At 38.1% G+C, this 20826-nt stretch overlaps 1 protein-coding gene across 1 annotated transcript; it reads right to left on the reverse strand.

Annotated features, from left to right (window-relative positions):
• Positions 1-439: 439 nt before the first annotated feature.
• LOC6559116 (ell-associated factor Eaf) lies at positions 440-10111 on the reverse strand. Its single transcript, XM_001986036.2, has 8 exons — positions 10075-10111; positions 7802-8929; positions 7613-7705; positions 3138-3276; positions 2864-3069; positions 2707-2794; positions 2133-2634; positions 440-2069 (listed from the first exon to the last, which is right to left on the reverse strand). The coding sequence occupies exons 2-8, from the start codon at positions 7926-7928 to the stop codon at positions 1635-1637; spliced, it is 1590 nt and encodes a 529-aa protein (XP_001986072.1). The 5' UTR covers positions 7929-8929; positions 10075-10111; the 3' UTR covers positions 440-1634.
• Between the last annotated feature and the right edge of the window lie 10715 nt (positions 10112-20826).

Below are 20826 nucleotides of genomic sequence, written 5' to 3' on the forward strand. Positions count from 1 at the left end.
TATTATTAATTGTACAAAAATAATTGTATTATTCTCAAGATGTAGACGTTTCGGCTGTTGGTCGTTTTGCTTCTGGATGGTACTTTACAAATGCGTTCTTTCTTTATCTTCTGATTCTTGGCAAATTAAATGCTATTACAAAAATGTTGTATTGTGTGAACATTCTTTGTGTTTTTGTTGTTTTTTTTTTTTAGTTTTTTAGTGCATTTCTCCATTTGGAAGGAGCTGAATTTTGAGTGTAGTCGTCATTTGCACCTCAAAATCCTAAGGCATTCCATTCAGAGTGGCATGCAACTGTTATGTGTGTTATGTGTCTGTTAGTATGAATCTCGTGTGCATTGTAAATATGCTGTATAATTGTACAATTTGGAGTATGTAAGTATCTATGAAAACAGTTTAATTTTATATGAAACAAGAAGCACGGTGATCATCGTTCATTCAATGCATATTTATTTCTCTTTTCACATCATTTTCTTTTTGCTTTTAATTATTGCAAGCACATAACAAAATTATAATAATAATAGTTATTACAAATTAATTAAAAAAATTACAAATAAATTCAAATAAAACATGAGCTAAAAACATAGATGTCTTCATACCGCACAGTAGTTAACGTGAACTAAAAAATGAGGGCGCTAGCAATTTAAATACTAAATACTTGTAATATACGCTAACAAATAATTGAAAATTAAACATAAAACTTTTGATTGCGTAACAATGACAAATGAAGTCGCATATACAATTTAAATAAACTTGACTAAAACGAGCGAAGCGAATAATAATAATAAAAAAAAAAGTACAAAGCATTAACTAATGTACAAGTTACACATATGCGTTGTTTTTTTCTTTTTCATGTATTATTTTGTTTTTGTTTTATACTCTTGCTTGTTGTCCGTCTCTTTTGGTGTTTGGTGTTGTCAAATTGTATTATATCTAAATGTTAGCTGAAAATTGCTTAGAATAAAATGCGTAATTAATGGCAAAAATCCGCTGTGGTCATTTTTTGTTATCGATTTTTCTTTTCACTTAACAATTACATGTGTATGTATGTGTGTGAGTTGTGTGTGTGTGTGTGTTGTTCCACTAGAAACTAAATAATTTTTTGTTGTCCTCTGTATGTATCTCTATAAATATTGCGCGCGCTCTTCAGGACTCTCCAACAAGTTTCACATAACCTTTGATTTCATTTTAAAATTAATGTACATTGAAATATTGGCAAACGTACGTTTAGAATTACAATTATGCTTACATTGTTGTTGATTTTTTCGTTTGTTTTTGTTTCTGTTTTTTTTCTTTTTGCTTTCAATGTTCTCCAGCACATTTTGGAAGTTGTACAAATAATGTTACAAATTAATTAGTATTTATATGTATGTTTGTATGTGTGTTGTGTATGCGTTATCCATAGAACTAAGAATTTATTTATAAAAATTTCACTAGCAATTAAATTCACCATTCAATAATTTCAACTTAATTAAAAACGCAGAGAGAATGAATATCAATATTATAATATTGTGTTTGTTATAGTTTTTTTCTTTTTTGTTTTCGTTTTATGCGGATATTAGTTGTAGTTTTTTTTAAAGTACTCAAACGAAGGCATATAGATTAAAACTAAATGTTATATTATTAAAAAACGACTAATCGTCATCATCATCGGACGAATTGGAGGACAATTGTAGATCGTTTTGTAGCAAATCATTAGGAAAGCCACCGTTGGACGCATAAATGCCGGACTGTTGCTGCTGCTGTTGTTGCTGCTGTTGCTGTTGATGATGATGATGCGAGTGCTGCTGTGGCGGCTGCTGCTGTTGCTGCTGATGCTGATAATGACTGTTGTATGCCGGCGAAATGGAACCCAAACCCAAATTGGGCAGTTGATGCATGTGTTGTTGCTGCTGTTGATGTTGCTGCTGCATTTGATGATGCTGCTGTTGATGCGTCGCCGAATTTTGCTGCTTTTGTTGTGTGGGACGATCATCATCGGTGCTATCATCAGAATCGCTGCCACTGTCAGTGTCGCTGGAATCGGACTCGGAACTAGAGCTGGATGCACTCGGCTCGCCGCCAATTTGCTATAAATATACAAATGAGATTAGGGATATTTTCAAGCACACACCAATAATTAAACCACAAACCTGCTCCAGCACGGCAGCCGCCTGCGCCACGGACTGCGTGACATGGTCATGATGACTGGGCGAATTTATATCCAAGGGCATGCTATTGCTATGATTGCTATGGCTGAAAGATGCGCGTTGCTGTTGCTGCTGATGTTGTTGCTGCTGCTGCTGCATTTGCTGCTGATGTTGCTGTTGTGCATAGTTGCTGCTGCCGCCAACACGACCATAGTTTTGCTGCTGCTGCTGTTGATTTTGATGTTGCTGATGATGCATGGGAGGGCTGGAGCGTTGCTGAGTCATTTGCTGCCGCTTGGCATGTCCTTGCGGCAGTGCCTGTCTCTGTTTACCCATGTGCGACGACGACACATAATCTGGCTGGCCGCTGGAGGAGCCTGTGGAGGAGCCCGAAATATTCGCATGGCCGCCACCATTGTGCAAGGCGGCGTTCAGGCCAAAGTCATCATCGTCCGTTATCATTGGTATGCTGGGCAATGTTTGTTGCGCATTGTTCGCATGCCAGCTAAATAAAATATAAATAAACACACATAAATATCGAATAACTAATGGCGAAATGGTTACATGGAAAACTTACGCGGGCGCCGACTGTGGACTGCGATGCGAAACCACTGGACGTGAGGGTGAGCTTTGTTGCATTGGCGAATTACGTGGCTTGAAATCGACTGAAAGATATAGATAGATAGCTCTCGTTAATGGAAAATCTAGTTTAAGCTCAATTTAATGGAACTTACTTATGTTGTTCCGGCGACTGCCCGTCGACACTTTCGTTTTGGATGATATGCGCATGGTGCTGTTCTCCAATTTGGGCGCCGTTCCGGAACCTGATCCCGCCGCTGCCATCATTGAGGACGGAATGGGGCCACCACCATTGGCGCCAGACATCAGCGGTCCAGCATTTGCAGCAGGCATCAAGCTTGGCTTGTTTGTCATTTCGCTTCTGCAAGAAGCAAGCAGAGTTTTACATTGTTGACTAAAGTGGATCAATATGCATTTGCATTTACTTACCTTGTCTTCTTCACTTGTATATTGTGATTTAGCTTCTCTAATGTGATAACACCCGTTTCCTTGTCGTAAATGATTAGGCATTCTTTTGTATATTTTTTGTGATTACCCTTATAAACTGTATGAGGCACACCGGAACTTTCTGCAAATGGATAAATGAATGCAAATTTATTTAGCAAATGTGGATTTCTTTCGGATGACTCAATCAATTTATCATGTTTAAATAAAAATCTTAACTTTTTTATTTGCTTTTTTTATTCCTTAAAAAACAAAAAAAAAAATTAAAAAGTGAATGTAAATTAGTATCGGAAATTAACACGATGACTTAAATATAATCCAATAAGTATGTACATATATTAATATGGGAGTTTTAACGTCACCTAAATTAAAATGAATAGCAGTATTGTTCTGAGTTGAAAGGCAAACAAAATCAGAAATATTTCAAGCATTTAAGTGCTTAATTCAATCCGTACTTGATGTGTTAAGCCAATGCCCCAAGAAGTAATTGAAATGGAAGAAACTATGATTATATTCTTTTCTTTTCTTTCATTTGTGTCCAAATGAACTATTCAATATTTTTAAGCAGATATGTGTGTATACAGATGTATCTAGATACATATGTATCTGCTTATTTATTTTGACGCGGGAGTGTTCTCAAGTGTGTTTTTATAGCAACTTCAGCTCAATGCGTTAATTTTGTAAGAGTCTTAGGTCTGTCGTTGTGAGTAAAGAGTAAAAAACAAAGCTATCGTACGATAAGAAAACCGCATAAGATAAGAGAAGAAGCAAATAAATTTATAAGATTTACGAAAGGCAAGAATGGAATATTTCTGTAATATTTCACAAGTGAAACATACTCACAGGAAACAAAAAAAAAACTCTTTCTACTTTCTTACACAGTGTAAATCACATTTTTAAAAGAAACCTCAAAGCTGAAGCAGCTGTTCAAACAAAATAATTAACTGATTACTGCAAACAATTAAATAAGTAACTCAAATAAAATCAAATATAAGCACATTTGTATATACTGATACACATGCCAACAGAAGGCAGACATTCAGGGGAGCACACAGAGAGATAAACAGAGAAACAAAAAAACACAAGGCAAGGCTGTTTGCTTGTCTGCAACTGTTTTTTTTTTTTGTTTCTTTCGATTTATTTTATTTATTTGTTTGACTTGAACTCTTTGTGGTGTTGTCGAGTGTAATTGTTGTTTTTTCTCTTTTTTTGCATGTGTGTGTCTGGGTGCTTTTTTTCGCTGCCTTTCGCCTGTTGAATAATCTCGCTCTTGTTGCGGTTGTTGTTCAGCTCACCGTTTGAAATGCACAGTGGAGTGCAGTGACTGCAAAACCTCAGCCAACAACTAACACGGTGCACAAAGTCAAAAAGCAATAAAATGAAAGCGTGCGCCAAGCAACAACTACAACAGCAACAACAACAACAAACGCAAACAAAAACAGAGCAACGAAATCGTATATCGAAATCCGGTTGTGCTTTTGGAATTTGTTTTGTTGTTACAAGTAAATGGCATTAATGTGTGTATTTAGATACGTGTGTCCAACTATGCATGCTGCTAAATAATCATTTTAAAGTGCAGCTATCACTACCAGGTGACAACTGCAAACTGTCATTCTTCACTCCACTCCCCACCACCTCCATTCTTATTTTGTTGTTGCACTGCTTTTACAGTTTTGTGTTTATTTTTTGCATTTAAGTCTAATGCATTAGGGCATATTTAGCGCTTCATTTTAGTGTAAAAGAATGAAGATAAAGACTTGCAGCTAGCGCTATAAATTGTGTTCACTGTTTATTGGTAATGAACTTGCACCGCCCTATCAGCTTATCGTAAACACAAAAACCAATACACACTCACACAAACACGCTGTGAAAAGAACGAAATTCTGTGGTGCGCATGCCGTCGGCGTGGCAAAAATTAGTAAGGAGAGGTCTGCTCCCACACACACACACGCACACGTGTTGCGGGGGCGGGCTCTTGCAAGTGCAATCGAGAACAGCTGGCCGAGAATCAAAACTGCCGTTAGTTTTGTGTCTCTCCCTCCCTCCATCTCTCTCTCTCTCTCACGCTGCCTCTTTCAAAAAGTCAAATGTAAATGTATACATATGTTTATATATATATACATATATATGTAAGTAGCAAACGCAACGAAAAAAGCTATGGAAAAATTCCACAATAAAATGCAGAACGACGACGTGCCAAAAACGACATATAGAAAGAAATAAGAAGAAATCAAAAGAAATGAGAAGACGATGCGAAGCTTCTGTCGTTTGCTGTTCGGCGTTGCCACTTGTCAAATAATTGCATAATAGACGAGCTGAGCAATATTCATAACGGTATCTGAACTACCAAAGAATGTGCATTAAATATACATATAGCAAAGGGAGTTGTTCAGATTGAGCCACCCGTTTTCTTCTGTTTTTTTTTTCTGCAGCTGATAAGAAACGGAATAAGCAGTTGCGCTCTTATCAATTTCATGCAAAGAAAACGTTGATGAACCAGCTATTGTTTAATTAGCATATCTATGGGAAATTCTAAATAAAATTGCGATGAGCAGCTCAAAGTTCAAATTCTTGACGCGAAATTGCAATAAAAAAGCGAAAAGCCAAAGAGTTCTTTGTTTGTACGTGCTCGAAATGCTGTTCTTCAACGTTACTCAATGAAATGGAATTATTTTCAATGGTTTAACAGTACACTGCCTCATACCTAATATAATATAATATAGTATGGCACATTTTGTGCAACGATTCCGGCATCTATGCCATCAATATATAAATTGAAATGCTCTTAACTAAATAAGTACACTTGACCGTTTGTTGCCGGCAAAAACTTTGGCTACACCGTGGCACAGTCAACGAAGCATTACCTAAACCAACTTAGTTGTAATGGAGCACAACAATAAAAGAGACAACGGCAACAACGGCAACAACAACAACTGCGCCTGTCTGGCCACAAAGAGCATAGCGAAATGAATAAAAAAAAACCTGAACGCTCGGCTGCATTTTGCCTGATTTGATGTAATTTAGTTTCTTTACCTCAGCCGGCGGCTACCTTTTGTGCTTATTGCTATAGCTATATACCCTGTACTTGTACAAATGTGGTATATACATGCAGAATTGTCAAATAATTGACACTATAAATAATTATTTATTTATGACATATATGTTTCCAAATCCCATTTAGGGAATGCTTCAACTTTTCCAAAGCCATAACTTTGTCAAGGAAAAAGAAAATGAATACTGCATTTACAACTGATTTGGTTTAATTTTTGACTCGACTTGCATAATCCGTATCTCTTAGTCGATTACTCTCTTGTAAGCCAAGTAATGCATAAGGCAAACTATTAATTTGTGCGCTGTTTGTGTTGAGCAGTTAGGCCATGTCGTTTCATATAATGCCGCAAAATTATGTCATCAGCAGACAGACGGAGAGAGCGAGAGAGAGAGAGAGAGAGCAAAGCTACCAAGCCCAACTAAACTGCAGGCATATTTATATATGTATTTATAGTCTCGAATCTGGCATTTTACAGCAATGCCTTTTTCACTTCCATGAGAAGCAATAATGAGGCAGAGACGTATTGTGCCAATTATTTGAATGGCTGTGGATAGCTGCATAAATGTGTTGCACTTTAAAGAAGAAGACGCAGTGCTGTGTTGGGGTTAATGTGCCACAGCACCACACACAAACAAACAAACAAATGAGAATCGATAGCCGAGTCGAGTTCCGTGCGAGATTCCTGCGGACTTTGTCAACGGCATTTGTGAGAACAAGTTCAGCTTATTAGCATACTTAGTATGTAATTTTATTAATGCATCACATTTGAATATTTAATGGAAGCAGCCAGCCAGCCAGCTTGCGCCGATTCGATTGCGTGTCTTCAGCATGTGGCAATAAGTAAATTGCTTGTTCCTGTTTAAATTCATTCGAATTTTCGACGGCTAATCAGGAAAGTTGTCCGACTCTTTGATTTCTTTCAGTGGGCTTGAAAGTTCGTTGGAAAAGTAATTATTTTCGGGATTTAATCTGGTTTTTAAATTGTACATCCTAAGAAAATTTAATCACATTAAATCTAAATATTTTAATAACTAAGCTGACTGTTCAGAAAACTTGTACTTTAATTTCAAATATTTATTTTAAGTGTTACATTTACCGAAATATCTAATAAAATAGATTTCTGAAATCCACTCAAAAATAATTCACACAAGAATTCAAATTGTTTATAAAAGCAAACGAAAAACACATTTAAATTAAAAAATTCTATTTTTGGGAAACAATTCTCAAAAATCGCCCAATTATCGTGATCTTTCATACATTATATGCTTCAAAAAACAAGCTTAGAATCAATTTTGTGTTTCCGGCAATTTGAAAATAATACTTCTATGAAGTTGGCAATGGATTAGTGTTGCGTTTATCGACACATTATAAATAGATAGAGTTTAAATGTTTGTTGGGTGAAACTCACCTAAATTTGGCACGGTAACAGTAACTTGATTATTGGAGCCAACATCTACAGTTGCCATTCGGCTCGTATCCACACTGGCTGGCTTGAAGTCATCTGGAAATCGTAGATGGATTGATTGCAACATCAGAACTCATTCAAAAGCACAACAATAAAAGAAGAAAACTCCCGAAACGGTACAAAAAAACTCACATTTAATTGTGTGAAATGCGGTCGATGTATTTTTCGGATTGAATGTGGCGCCCAATTTCAGTTCGCGAACCTCGTCCCCAAGATTGAGGCGTTCGGTTAGCGTTGGCTTCTGTTTGGTCATCATCATCGCTGGCCCGTTTCCGTTGTTATTGCTGTTGTTGTTGTTGTTGTGGGAGGAGTATGGTGTAGGCTGGTAAGGCAGGTGGTTGTTTGAGGGTAGTATCTGATTATTATAATTGGCACTGGTGTGATTTGACTTTTGATAATTGTTGTTGTTGTTAATGTTGTAGCTGTTGTTGTTGTTGTTGCTGCTGCTGCTGTTGTAGTGATATGACTTGTCGCCAAATGTGTCGCTGTTGGGTGTCGACGCCAACGCCAACGCCGACGTCGCCGTTGTGGCAACAAAGCTCCGCTCCTCCGCAGCGCCACCGCGTTGATAGTTGTAGCCGCTGTTGTTCGTAAATGTTGTTGTTGCTGTTGTTGTATTGCTGCCACCTAATTCGCTGCTGCCAGCGCCGACGCCGATGCCGACGCCGCCGTTGGTGCTGCCGCTGTTATTATTGCCGGACTTGCGATAACTGCCGCCGTAATGTTGACTTGCAGCTGCTTTAGCTTTCAGTCGCTGAAGTTTCGTTATTGCCACGGATTTGGGAATTTTTGCGGCCGTAGAGTTCGACGTGTTGTTTCTGAACGTTGCACAGACTTTTTCACACACACACACACACGCTGGGTGGGAGTGAAAAAGTGTGTTGCACGCTACAAACAAACACGTTTCACAATCGATGCAAACGAAAACGAAATTAAAAATAAAAAAATCAAATTTAACTTGTAATAGGTACGCTGCGTAGCCGAGGATGCAATCGAGGTGGTTGTTGTTATTGATATTTTTGTAGTTTTTGCTGCTGCTGCTGTTGTTGTTGTTGCTGTTGTTCCGGCTGATGGCTTGATATTTGATGATAATTTGCTACTCCTTTGGGGCGGCGGCGCTTTCGCGTTTTCGTTGTCACATTTGGCATTGGTGTTTGGGTGTTTCTTATTTCTCTCTTTCTTTCTGTTATGTTTGCTTTGATCCCGTCATTTCACTTAGTTTGAGTCGGAGCAGTTTTTGTTGTAAGGCAACATTGGGAACTGCGAAGAGAATGAACAAAAAAATTATTATTTCATCTTCTCATTTTTCTTTTTGTTTGTTAGATTTTTTTCCATATGTTTGCACTGTTCACACATACACACACACAGACGCATGCACACAACATATATATGAATAATTATGTGCAAAGGCACAAACATATGTATTCTATGCGCTTCACAACACTGGCCAACTGCACCTGCTGGTCTGACGTTGTTGTTGTTGTGATTATTGGCTCACATATTGACACACATTTCTGTACTACGCATTATTTATGCAAATCGTGACACAATCCACTAATATATTTGATCAAATTGCAGGCTGTGCGAGTTTGCTTTGTTTCTTCGATTGCACATTATTATTGTCGCATCATACGCTTTCTTCTTTATCGATATAACACAATTGAATGCAAATAAACATTCCATCCACACACATACATACATATTTACGTCTAAAAATTGCTCGTACATAATGTGCATGTATGCGTGAGCAAGGCGATAACACAGATACACTAACGCGCACACACACACGCATATGGATATATATATCTATAAGTATATACACGTGCCGTGTAAGCTTTGCCAATTTCTTTATGTAAATTACAGCTGATCAAATAGACAGCTCACACACATACATAACATACACACCCACACACACATATATATATAGGGAGAGGAGTACTTGCGTACATCGTTAAACATGCATCAAATTATAGCACTTTACAAGCCATTTTAGTGCAAATTAGCGATAATTTTGTGAAACGCACGCACACCAATGCACGTAATACGTAAGCAATCGACAAAAAGTGAGCGGCTGGCAAACGTAAACGACACAAAAAAAATGAGACTATGAAACAGACACAGCTGAAAAACAAGTTTGAAATAGCCGAAAACAGCAAAGCGAAGGTGAAATTTCCGAAAATCAAATTGAAACGTAGACGGAAAATATACATATGCATATGTATGCGTATATGTGTGTTTGCGAGTGTGTGTGCATTCTGCTGCTTGTTTCCTTTGTCGACAATTTGAACTTTGGATGAGCAGCTTCTTTTGTTAAATGTAAACATAATGCTAAATTAGCCTTTTGTCACTGCTATTTTTTCTTATTTTTTATGTCTCCCCTTACAATTTAGCAAAAGCGTTCTTACAATATTTACACGACCCACGAACGACTTGTTAAAAACTAAGACTGCTGAGAGACGCATGCCGTCAGCAAAAAAAAACCAAATATTTGTTGAAAATATACTAAAAAAATACTGAAAGCCTAAAATACAGCCAACTGTTTTTCAATTGCGCCAATGTGCAACACTTGTGTTATAGAGTTGCCAGACAGGTAGAAAAAGTACCAGCCTTATTTTTAATAATAATGTGCGCCAATTTAAACTACAAACTGTTGCAGAGTGAAAATGTATAAATATATACATGTACATTATACATATACATATATTAAAAGAGTCTGGCTTGATTTGGTTGCTAAAATGTGCACTTAATATGCATGTCTTAATTAAAATCGCATCAGCATTTGGCAAATCCCTTCTAAAACCATAACAAACAACAAATGCCGCCCTCAGGATTAGCACCAGTGTCTTGTTTGTGAAAGCAAACAACGTCACAACAACAACAATAACAGCCCTCTGTCTCACAAAAAGAAGAAGAAGAGAGATCATCATTAACAGTTTGCACTAAATCCCTGCAGGCGCCGCCGCCGCATCAGCTACTGTTTTTTCCTCCCTGCTTCCCTCCTTTTGCTCTTATTCTTGCCTGTGAGGAGAGGAAGAAACATTTTTTCTCATTATTGAGAGCGTTAATTATTGTGCCGCTGATCTGCACTTGAAGATTTTTTTCTTTCCATCCGACAGACTGAATTCGGTTCAATGCATTCTTCGTTTGTGTCCTTTTCTTATCCTTTTCGATTATTATTTGAATCTCGGGCAAAATTGAGATTGCTGGCATTTGATAAAAGAATACAACAAAAATTGATGTGAAATTGATACTTTTAGCTCAGTGTTTATTGTATATTGTAAGCATTGGTGTAGTTGAGGGGAACGGGGGAATGCGGATGGGGGTTGGGCTGTGGGTGGTCGCAAGGATACTCCCGTTTGGAGGTGCCCTGCAATTTTGTAGGCAGCCACAAACCACAACAACAACAACGACAAAAACTTTCTAACGGTATTTTGGCGTGACGCGAGCAATTTGTAGGCCGACTGACTTTCCGTTAGTTCAGCGTTCTCCATTGTCCTTGTTTTGTTTTCTAATCAAGCATGTGAACATTTGTTGTTGTTGTTTGCTGCTCTTTTTACAGTTTCCATTCGCATTTCATATTCCATTTTTTTTGTGTGCGGCTAATTTGAAAACTTTTCTTATCACTTGATGAAATCTAAAATTGCATTTTTATGGCACTTCCTTTTTAGCTTCTGGGCTGCTCTCTTCCCTCCTCGCTCTACACACCCCTCTCCCTCTCTACCTCTCTCTCTCTCTATCCTTCTGTTGCTGCTAGTTTCGATGTTTGAACTGCGAACTGAGAACATTCTGCCGCCTTTCGACACTTTCGATTCGAAAAGTTGCTCATTTATTGGCATAGTCAAATACAAACAGACCTGCACTGAGAGAAAAATGTCGGCAGTAATAATGAAAATCTATACAAAATTATTTCTTAAGTCATTTAATCTTAAATATACATTTAAAACATAATTATTTTCATTGTGCTTGTTAAACTTTGTTAATTTTCTTCTTTCTAAGCAATTTGTGGTCTTATTGGGGGCTTTCTAGGTTTATCTAATTCAAATCCCCAAATGTAATATATCTATATTTTATTGTGTTTCTTTCGTTTTAAGTTTTTTATTTAATTTTTTCCTTGTAGTTGTATATAAATCAATGTTGTGGAGTTGTTTAAGCCACATTTAATAAATAAATAAAAACATTTTATAACAGTTTTAGAATTTATAAAAAGTATATTCTATAATCTATAATAATTAAACAAAATTGAATGTATCTGCTCTTGTTGCTTGTTGTTTAAATCAAAATAGTTTGAGCTTGGTTAAAAATGATGTGATTTGTAAAGAAGTTATTTGCGCAGTGTAGCCCATGAATGTGTTTCCAATTGTTATGGCCAATGCCTCTTTTTGTTAGCCGCCTGTAATTGGCGTCAGCCGTTTAGTTACCCTCAATTTTGGGCGTCTTGTTGGTTGGCCCACTTTGAGTTGATATATGTACCCAGAACAATGGAAACGGGAGCAATAAAAAATGTCAAAAATCAAAATACTAATTCTTACCCAGGAACAGACAATGTTGCGCTGATTAAATTACAAATCTCAGTCTCTGGAAAAGGAAAAGCCTGAGAAACAATTGGAATGCAATATGCGATCGTTGACAAATGCAATTTCTTCAGTCTGAAGGCCTTCACTTCATTAAATGCCGCATTGTCTTAAGTGACCCCTTGATCCTTGACCATTGCTGGCTTGTCAGAGCGATAGACGTTGCTAGAAAATTGGGTCAAGGCCAACTGCCAACAAGGGTTGGGACCAATCAAAGGTTTTACAACATTTTTGCTACCTGAAATCGGAAGCCAGCAGCTGTAATCAGCTGCCACGCCCACTGTCAAACTGTGCGCCCACTTATGCAAATGTAATTAGCAACAACTGTAAAGCTATAAACATCCATCCAGGCCCCGACGGCCTGACAAATGCGCCCCGATCAGGCGCACATAAATCAATTTAAGTGGACGCTCCCCCCAGGGACAGAACAGCCTCCGAGGGGAGTGAAGGGGCCAGAGGTCTGCTCTATTGGGGGCCCCGACAGCCAGTTAATTCGCACGATCGCGAAAAGTTTGAAAATTGTCTGTAATTATGGTGGTGCAAACACTGCATCGCATCCCAGATCCTCAGCTCCCAGCGTCGAGTCCCCAGTCTGTCTGTCCCCATCGTAGGCAGCTAAATTGATTTTAAAACTCGTATGTGTCGTGCAGAGTATACACTGAAAAAAATAATACTCGACAAATAATGGCTAATCACAGTTTTAACTATTGGGGTTGATTTTTGTAAACCTTGTAAATAACATTTTTGGATACAAATAATTCATTTTTATTCGGAATGTAATTTCTCAATTTTACAAAGAGTTCTTACTGAATTTTAGAAATCAAATTTCATAAGATATATCTACTTTAAATAAATATATAAATACTTAATGCTGAAAAGTAAATTGCCGACGAGTAGAAATAAACAACATTTTTTCTGGATTTCTCGATGAGTTGCAAGCACTTTTAAATTTTCCCCAATTGTTTTGAATTATTTTCATAAGCAAATATTTGGATTTCGATTTGGTTTAATTGTAGAACTATTTTGTTTGAGTGTTTGGCACGGACACGGCAGACGAGTAGGGCGCAACAGCTTGCATGTTGTGTGTGGGCAATAATTCAAAATTTATGTGTTTTGAAATTATTTTAATGCTTCTAATATGACTTTTCCGCACCAGACTTTTCTTTGACCAGACCCACAGCCCCGACACCGGGCAGCCATAAATTTATGAGTCTGTTAATTTCATTGAAGTTTGCCATCATTTCGCCGTCGTGGGTGAACGTAAACTGGGTGTATTACTATATTTATGCATAACCAAATGTACTTGGATGCCATCTATTTTATAATTTGCCAAAACTGATGTGAGCAAATGTACATGGGAACTATCCAGATGAAACTAGAGGAATATATCCTCAATGCTGGTGATATGAGGACTCTTCCACCGGGTACAATCAAGAACAATAACCCATTAATAAGGGAGAGGCACAGGCTGTAAAAATAAATAAAATATATACTAAAATTACTCAAAGAAATTTACATAATATTATGTTTATTTTCTAGTTTAATTCTCCATTGTTAAATATCTATGTTGATTTGTAGTTAAGCTGTTTAACGGCCTTTTCACAATTGAAGCTAATCACGGCTAAGACTCAAACAGCGTTCATAGATCACTTGGCCAGCAACACCCCCAACTAATTGATATTGGAATGCTGATTTGTGTGTGTGTGTGTGTGTTAAGTACTATGGGGTATCTGTCTGCCAGCAGCATTCAGTTTCGAATTCAGAAAATCAGACACGCATCGACCCCATGCGGTGTTGCTTGCAACTAGCGACTTGCAACTTGTGACTGCCTGCACTGTGGAGCACTCAGCTGTCAAATATGTACTCAAAAAACGCTAAAATACACAGTGTATTTGGGTAGAAAGAATGATGCACATTAAAAATAGCTAATTAAGTTGTGGCATTGTTAGTTGCACAACGTCTCACCTTAGCCAGAAGAAGAGGGAAACGTGTCTTAAGCTTGAATGACATAGAAATTCTCTCAGTGCATTTAAAAAAAGCAATATTATGTAACAGAAAGAAGTTAGTATAAGATATATATATTATTGATCAGCATCAACAACCGAGTCAATTCTCCTAGACCAGCTCTCTCTGGGAGATCTCAACTTTTTAAACTTGAATCTTGGCTTTTATCTTTTAATTCATTGTAAAAAACTGTTAACTTTTCCCACTGTGCCGGGCAACCCGGCAATATGAGCAATCACAACCAAATAGACGCACATTGAGGCCCATTCGACCCCACGGGTCTCCATCTCGATACCCACTATCGGCGATAAATATCGCACTGTTGTAGCTCTGCCTCCCTGTCCCTGTCGCTTGTCCCCCTCTCTGTCACCCTCTCTCTCTCTCTCTCTGTGTGTCTGTCTCTGTCTGTCTCCCTCTGTCTGTGGTGCGTGCCGTCAATCGGTCGTTTTGTGTGCTGGTGGGTCCATTAAATCGATATCGTGGCGTGCTTGGATGTAAGTACAAATGTCCAACTAAGTACAAACATCGATTACAAGATCACACGCAGAGTTGGGGCCGCAAAAAAAAAACTACAGAGAAAAACCAACTGTGGCACGAGGCACTAACGACTCAAGGCACCAGACCATTCGAGCTGCGCTAAAGCTTTGCGATCCCGATTGAAGTATTTCGATTTGTATATGTTTGTCAACTTGTCCGACTCGAACGTGTGGCACTTGTTCTGCAAGCGGATTCAATTGAAATTGATTTCTAGCCGAAAACTGATTTCTGTTTTGCTTGTCTTTTTTAATTGAGACAAAAATATACACAGAACTCGACTACCAAATAATTAACAGCACAACATGCATATGAATATCATCATTGTTAGCTGGTTTTCTCCTCAGGCAGTGATTTAAACTTTAACAAAAAAATACAATTATTTTATTCGAAAAACGATATCTTATTTCAGCTGAATCTAATTCATGGCAGAAGTTGTTTGTCATAAATAATGCCTTTATTAACAGTTCTACTTCACCTTCAATAATATATGATTGTGGGAAAAAGCCTTCCTTAAAATTTATACAGAAGCTTAGCAATTCAATTCAGCTAAGTGCGAAAAGTTCACACTTAAAATGCATAAAAAGTCTAGTCAACAAATGGAGAGTCGAGAGGAATCTCAACTTTGGTCTCAACTGCTTTGCCACCTGCGCAGCTCAATAAATAATGGACAGCAGCCAGTTTGGTGAGGCATTCAGGCATCCAGGTTGCTAAGGCATCCTCCATGTTGCGCCTCCAGATGGGGCAGCAGTCGCAGACGCTGAGAAAAATGATATGAAAACAAATTGAAATTGGCAAGTTGTCTTGTTGAGCGCTAATTTATTGGGCAGCTCGACTTGTATCCCTAGAATTTTAATTGAATATTAACACCTTTGGCAGCCGACTTGTTTCGGGTCGAAGCGCCGCAAGCGTTGACCACAATTTCATTTTTGTGTATTTGTGGCGTTGATTTATTCAACGGCTTCAATTTGAATGCCTGCCCCTCAGCACTGTGTGCCTGCGTGTGGGTTTATTTGATTTTTTTTTTATTTAATATATAAGCAATTCGGGTAGCCAAATCGAAGGATTGTAAGAGGAAATTGGTTATTTATAAATGTCAAAAAAGTCGATTATTAAATTGACCACGGGAAAAAGAAATGCAAGAAGAATCAGCAACGACTGTGGGTGATCAAGGTGGGAGGATACAAAATGCAAGATGACATTAGGCTTAATGGCTTAGCGAACAATGTAATTGTCTTACCAGAATTTTAATAATGATTTTTACGAATTAGCAAAATGATATGCAGCTTAAAAATCGATTCAGTATTGAGAAAGTTGTAATGAAATTTGAAATACGAAAATATTACCTGTATCTATTTTAGATGCAGAATAAATCGAGCTAAGAAACCAGTAGCAAAGTTACAGAATAATCCAAAAATAAGAATAATTTAAGATATAAATAAACATTTAAATAACTTTACATTTCAGATATACCCATTCCCAAAGTCTTGAATCAAATCCAATCCGCGGCGCATGCGCCAAACTAAGCAGAATCCGTTGCAATTCGGCATCGTCCTCGACGCATGCAACATTCAATTAGGCCGCGGTTGCAAATTGTTTTTAAACTGTTTAATTAATACGAAAATTATTTAAATTTGTTGGGGAGCAGCCGGCAAACTAAGCCCAATCTAATCTCATCGAGATCAGCAAGTGCCGCGCCATTATTTATTGACACCTGAAACCAATAAGCAACGAGCTGACGCAGGAACTCCGAGAGGTGGAGTTGGAGACTCCAGACTGCAGACTGGAGACTGCAGACTGGAGTTGAGGCGTTGCTGCCGTGACAGCGCAGATGGTGTCGGTGTCGGGAGTTGGAGTTGAAGTCAAAGCTGCTGCCGGTGTAACATTCCAGGCACCTTTTTCCCAGATACTCATCAGGCAGTAGGCGCGGCGTGCAACAGCAGCATCATCAGCAACACCATCGCCATGCAACAGACTCTCCACTCCACTCCACTCCACTCCACTGCACTCCTCTCCCATCTGAGGAGCTGCACGCGACTCTCGACCAGGACCGCCTGCCTCGCACCCCGACACTCCACTCGGGCTCTACTCGACGGTTTGATTTATGCTCGCGTAATTGTTGGTTTAAACGTTTCGCAAAGTGTCCAAGTTGGGGGGCCCAACCAACGAACGCCGGACTGAGGACTGCGGCGACTGGCAGACAACGTTTATGACACCACACAGCAAAATGTGAGGCACCGTTCAGGGTTGCCAAACCAAGTAAAATATGTCCAAGATTATCCTATTTTAAATTGAGTTTAAGTCTAAGAAGCCTTAAGTTGACAAGCAGATGTCCAGTTCCTCTATGGAGATTAATGATTAATGATTCTATCAGCATAAAGGATAAAAGGATTCCAAGTTATCTTCTTAATCTGTACTGGGAAGAAGCCCTATAAAATCCTTTTCTTGTGTAGGAAAATTGTTAGATATCCTGGATTAAAGAAAACTTGATCACAGCTGACAATAACCATTTTAATTTCTACTATTGTGTGGTCAAATTCCATCAAAACTGGGAGTCGGTTCCGCTTCCGTTTTCCCAACACCAATCAGTAAAATCAGGAATTAAAGCGAAGATTTTCTTCTCATCTGACTGACTCCCTCTGACACCTGACAACCCTAATCAGGGCATGTCTTAGCCAGATATATATATATATATACATATTCATGTGCTTGCTGGATTGGCCTTAAATTTCAACTTCTCACGTCACACCTCCGGGGACCACCTTGCAGCTGCTGCATGCGCTTATTTTCGTTCGTTTGTCATCATTTTTTCAATAAATTTCAATTTCCCGGCCCACCTCCCCACCTGCCTTCGTATCCTTTATGCCCGAGCAGCTCTCGGCTCTTGGCCTGTGAAATTCGAAGTGTAAAATTGATTTAAATGGCTCGTGAGTGAAGCAGATAATTTTCAGTTGTCAGATGCTTGTAATATTTATGTGTCGGCGATTATTATTCCGAGAGGCCCGTCGCCGTTTAAAGTTACCTACGCGTGAAAATAGCTTACACGCCTTGCTCCCCTGCGCCCTGCCCCCTGCCCCGCTCCTACCTGCCACTGCAACAGGGCCTAACTCATTTTTAATATGAATAATTGTGGCAAATTACATGGCAATTGCATAATAACCTGACCAACTTCAATTCCCTCTCCCTCTTCTGGATTGGTAATTGAATTGCCGCACCAATTATGCGGCCATTGTAAGCCGAATGAGTATCCAGGTGGAGGAGAAGGAGGAGGAGGAGAAGGAGGATACCGGAGGTGTGTGAATGAACTTTTAAGTTTCCGGTTACTGTGAATTGAATAGAAAGGATTGTGGCCATGACGGTCTTTCCTTTATTTTGGGTTGCTTTAAATGGCAGAAATTACTTTCGAAAATCATAAGTCAAATATAATAATAAACTACGAAATGAACACAACTGAAAAATGAGCATTCACTGTGCCAAAATAGATTGTAAATTTTAATTTTATAAATAAGCTTAGTAGAAAAGCTTGTAATATTAATCCACATGACACGGAATTTACAATAACTTATAAATTATTATTATAACTCCTAACTCTTACTAGGCATTGCTATTCGAGGAGGAGGATGAAACTTAATAGGAATAATGTGTGGAAATACATACATTAGTAGGGAACACAATTATACATAGATTAACTAAGCATATTTTAACAATGAAGTCCAAACCATCACACTATTAATTTGTACATTTTATTAAGCTTTCATTTAAGTTTATGACATGACTAATTATACAAGCTCATAATTTTTGGAAATGTCATTTAATTACCTTTAATATCATTTTAAATAAGACAGTGAAAGTCATACTATCAGAAAAATGCTCAATGAATAAATTCGAACTGATCGTTTCTATATATTTTCGTATCTGTAAGCAAAATTTGTTTTCTTTTCTTTTACAACTTTGTGCATTTCAAACACCCTATAAAAATTGTAATTTTCTGTTGATATGATCATTTCACATATGAAAATGATTTAAATAAATCATGGCATGAATAAAAAATGCGTATTTATCTTGTTAACATTTTTATGATCTTTATCAACAACTTTTTAATATCTCTGATGGCATAAATACAGTTGGCCAGCAGCAGCAGCCCTAAACAATGCCCACAAATTTGGTCAAGAGTTAACTCAGAGAGAGAGAGAGAGAGTAAGGCAGGGAGAGAGAGAGAGAGAGAGAGAGAGAGAGAGAGATAGAGAGAGAGAGAGAGAGAGAGAGAGAGAGAGAGAGAGAGAGAGACAGAAGGTATTCAAAGCTAATTACCCACACGTACCCCAAAAAATCACGCAGAGTTCGATTCTCAGGGGTCTTGGGCTCAAGCCGAGTGAGCGCTGTGCTGAGATTTATGACGTTAAATTAATAATCATTTCAACTAAATTAATAACACCAGAGTCGACCATTTCAAAATGATTTACAATGTGCGTATATAGAAATCAAGACTATGAAAATTTATGAAGCTCTTTTTCGAGCTTGTTGATCATTTCGAATAATTTCGAGATGTGACGCGGCAGCAGCAGCGGCAGCAGCAGCTGTTGTAGGCGCCAGAGGGGTAAGTTGAGAGGTGCGTTGTTTACACTACACCATGCCACACAACACACACTCTCCGTTGCGGGTCGCTGTGTGTTATGGCTCAGCAGGTGACTTTCCTAGAGTTTGACTCCAGCGCGTGCGCCACTCTCGTTATTATCTTCATTTTTAACACCCAGCATTTGAATGGGAATAGTTACGAGGCAAGCAGTGGGATGGGCTTAGGGATAGGGGTAGGGGTAGGGGTAGTGGGTAGGGGTACCCCCGCATCAACCATATGGAGTCACTGTTACTCTTCGGGGGACTTTCTTTCTTTCCGCATCTGCTAACCACAGAATGTGGTGTTGATCGCTTGCTGCATCTCTGATGTGTTTTTTTTTTATCTTCTTCTTCTCATTTTCTCATTCATGTTGTACAAGATTCTTATCGCGCTTTTTCATTAACATATTGCGAGATGGGTTTTTTTTTATCCCCTCTTCCACTTCATTTTCTTCTTTTTTTTTTTAATGTTCTTCTGGTTATTTGGACATTTCCAACTGTTGTCGCTGGTTGTTTTTTGTTTTTTTTTTATTGGCCAGTTGGTGGTTTGAAACATGATCTGTTATTATGTAAATTTGATGATTCCCTAATTCTCTAACACATATTCTTGGTCCGATAGTTTAGGTGGCGCCAAAATATGTTAAATGTACATTTACCAAATACTCTTTCGACATTCCACTGAAATCGATATGCAATTTGTTCAGCAAAGGTTTCAAGATATTTATAACGATACCCCATATATTTCGATATATATATACCACCTACATATGTATGTGCAACAAGTCGCCGATCAAACTGGCGCCAGGTTGCACAGCCGTTAATCTAATCAGCTTTGTTTTGTTTTCGTTGCTTCGCAGTAGTTTCAATCAATTTCCTGATTTCTCGATTTCATTTAGAATTGTTTGCTTCATTTAGATCACATGGGTGGTCTATAAGAAATATATTTATAAATATGGTGTTGATGCCTTTCAATTCTCTAATTTATGCTTCCTGTGACAAGCGATTATTAGAAAATACTGCATTATTTTAGAGACCAAACATGATGTGAGAAAGCATTTCATTGTAGAATTTTAACTTGCATATCGACTTAAATGGATTTTCAAGACTTAAATGCCGTATTAATCTATTACCAAGCCATGAAAATAAAAAACACTTTTCACAGCCGCAAAGAGCGTTGCAAAAGATACAAATACAAACAAGCAGCAGAGCATAGATTATTTTTCAACTGATAATTGCAACCTGTCCAAATTAAAAACCACATTTACGATGCATCGCTGCAACCGTAATCCATCAAAATCCTTGTGGAATCACAAAAACAACAACAACAACAGGGATAATTTGCAATTATTGTAGCAGAAATGAAAATGAAATACAAACATTGGCATAATTAAATGGAAATTTCAAACGCAGCATCAGATTCTGAGGAGCATCCTA

Source organism: Drosophila grimshawi, unplaced genomic scaffold (genome assembly GCF_018153295.1).
Source record: "Drosophila grimshawi isolate 15287-2541.00 unplaced genomic scaffold, ASM1815329v1 contig_1367, whole genome shotgun sequence".
Taxonomy (NCBI): domain Eukaryota; kingdom Metazoa; phylum Arthropoda; class Insecta; order Diptera; family Drosophilidae; genus Drosophila; species Drosophila grimshawi.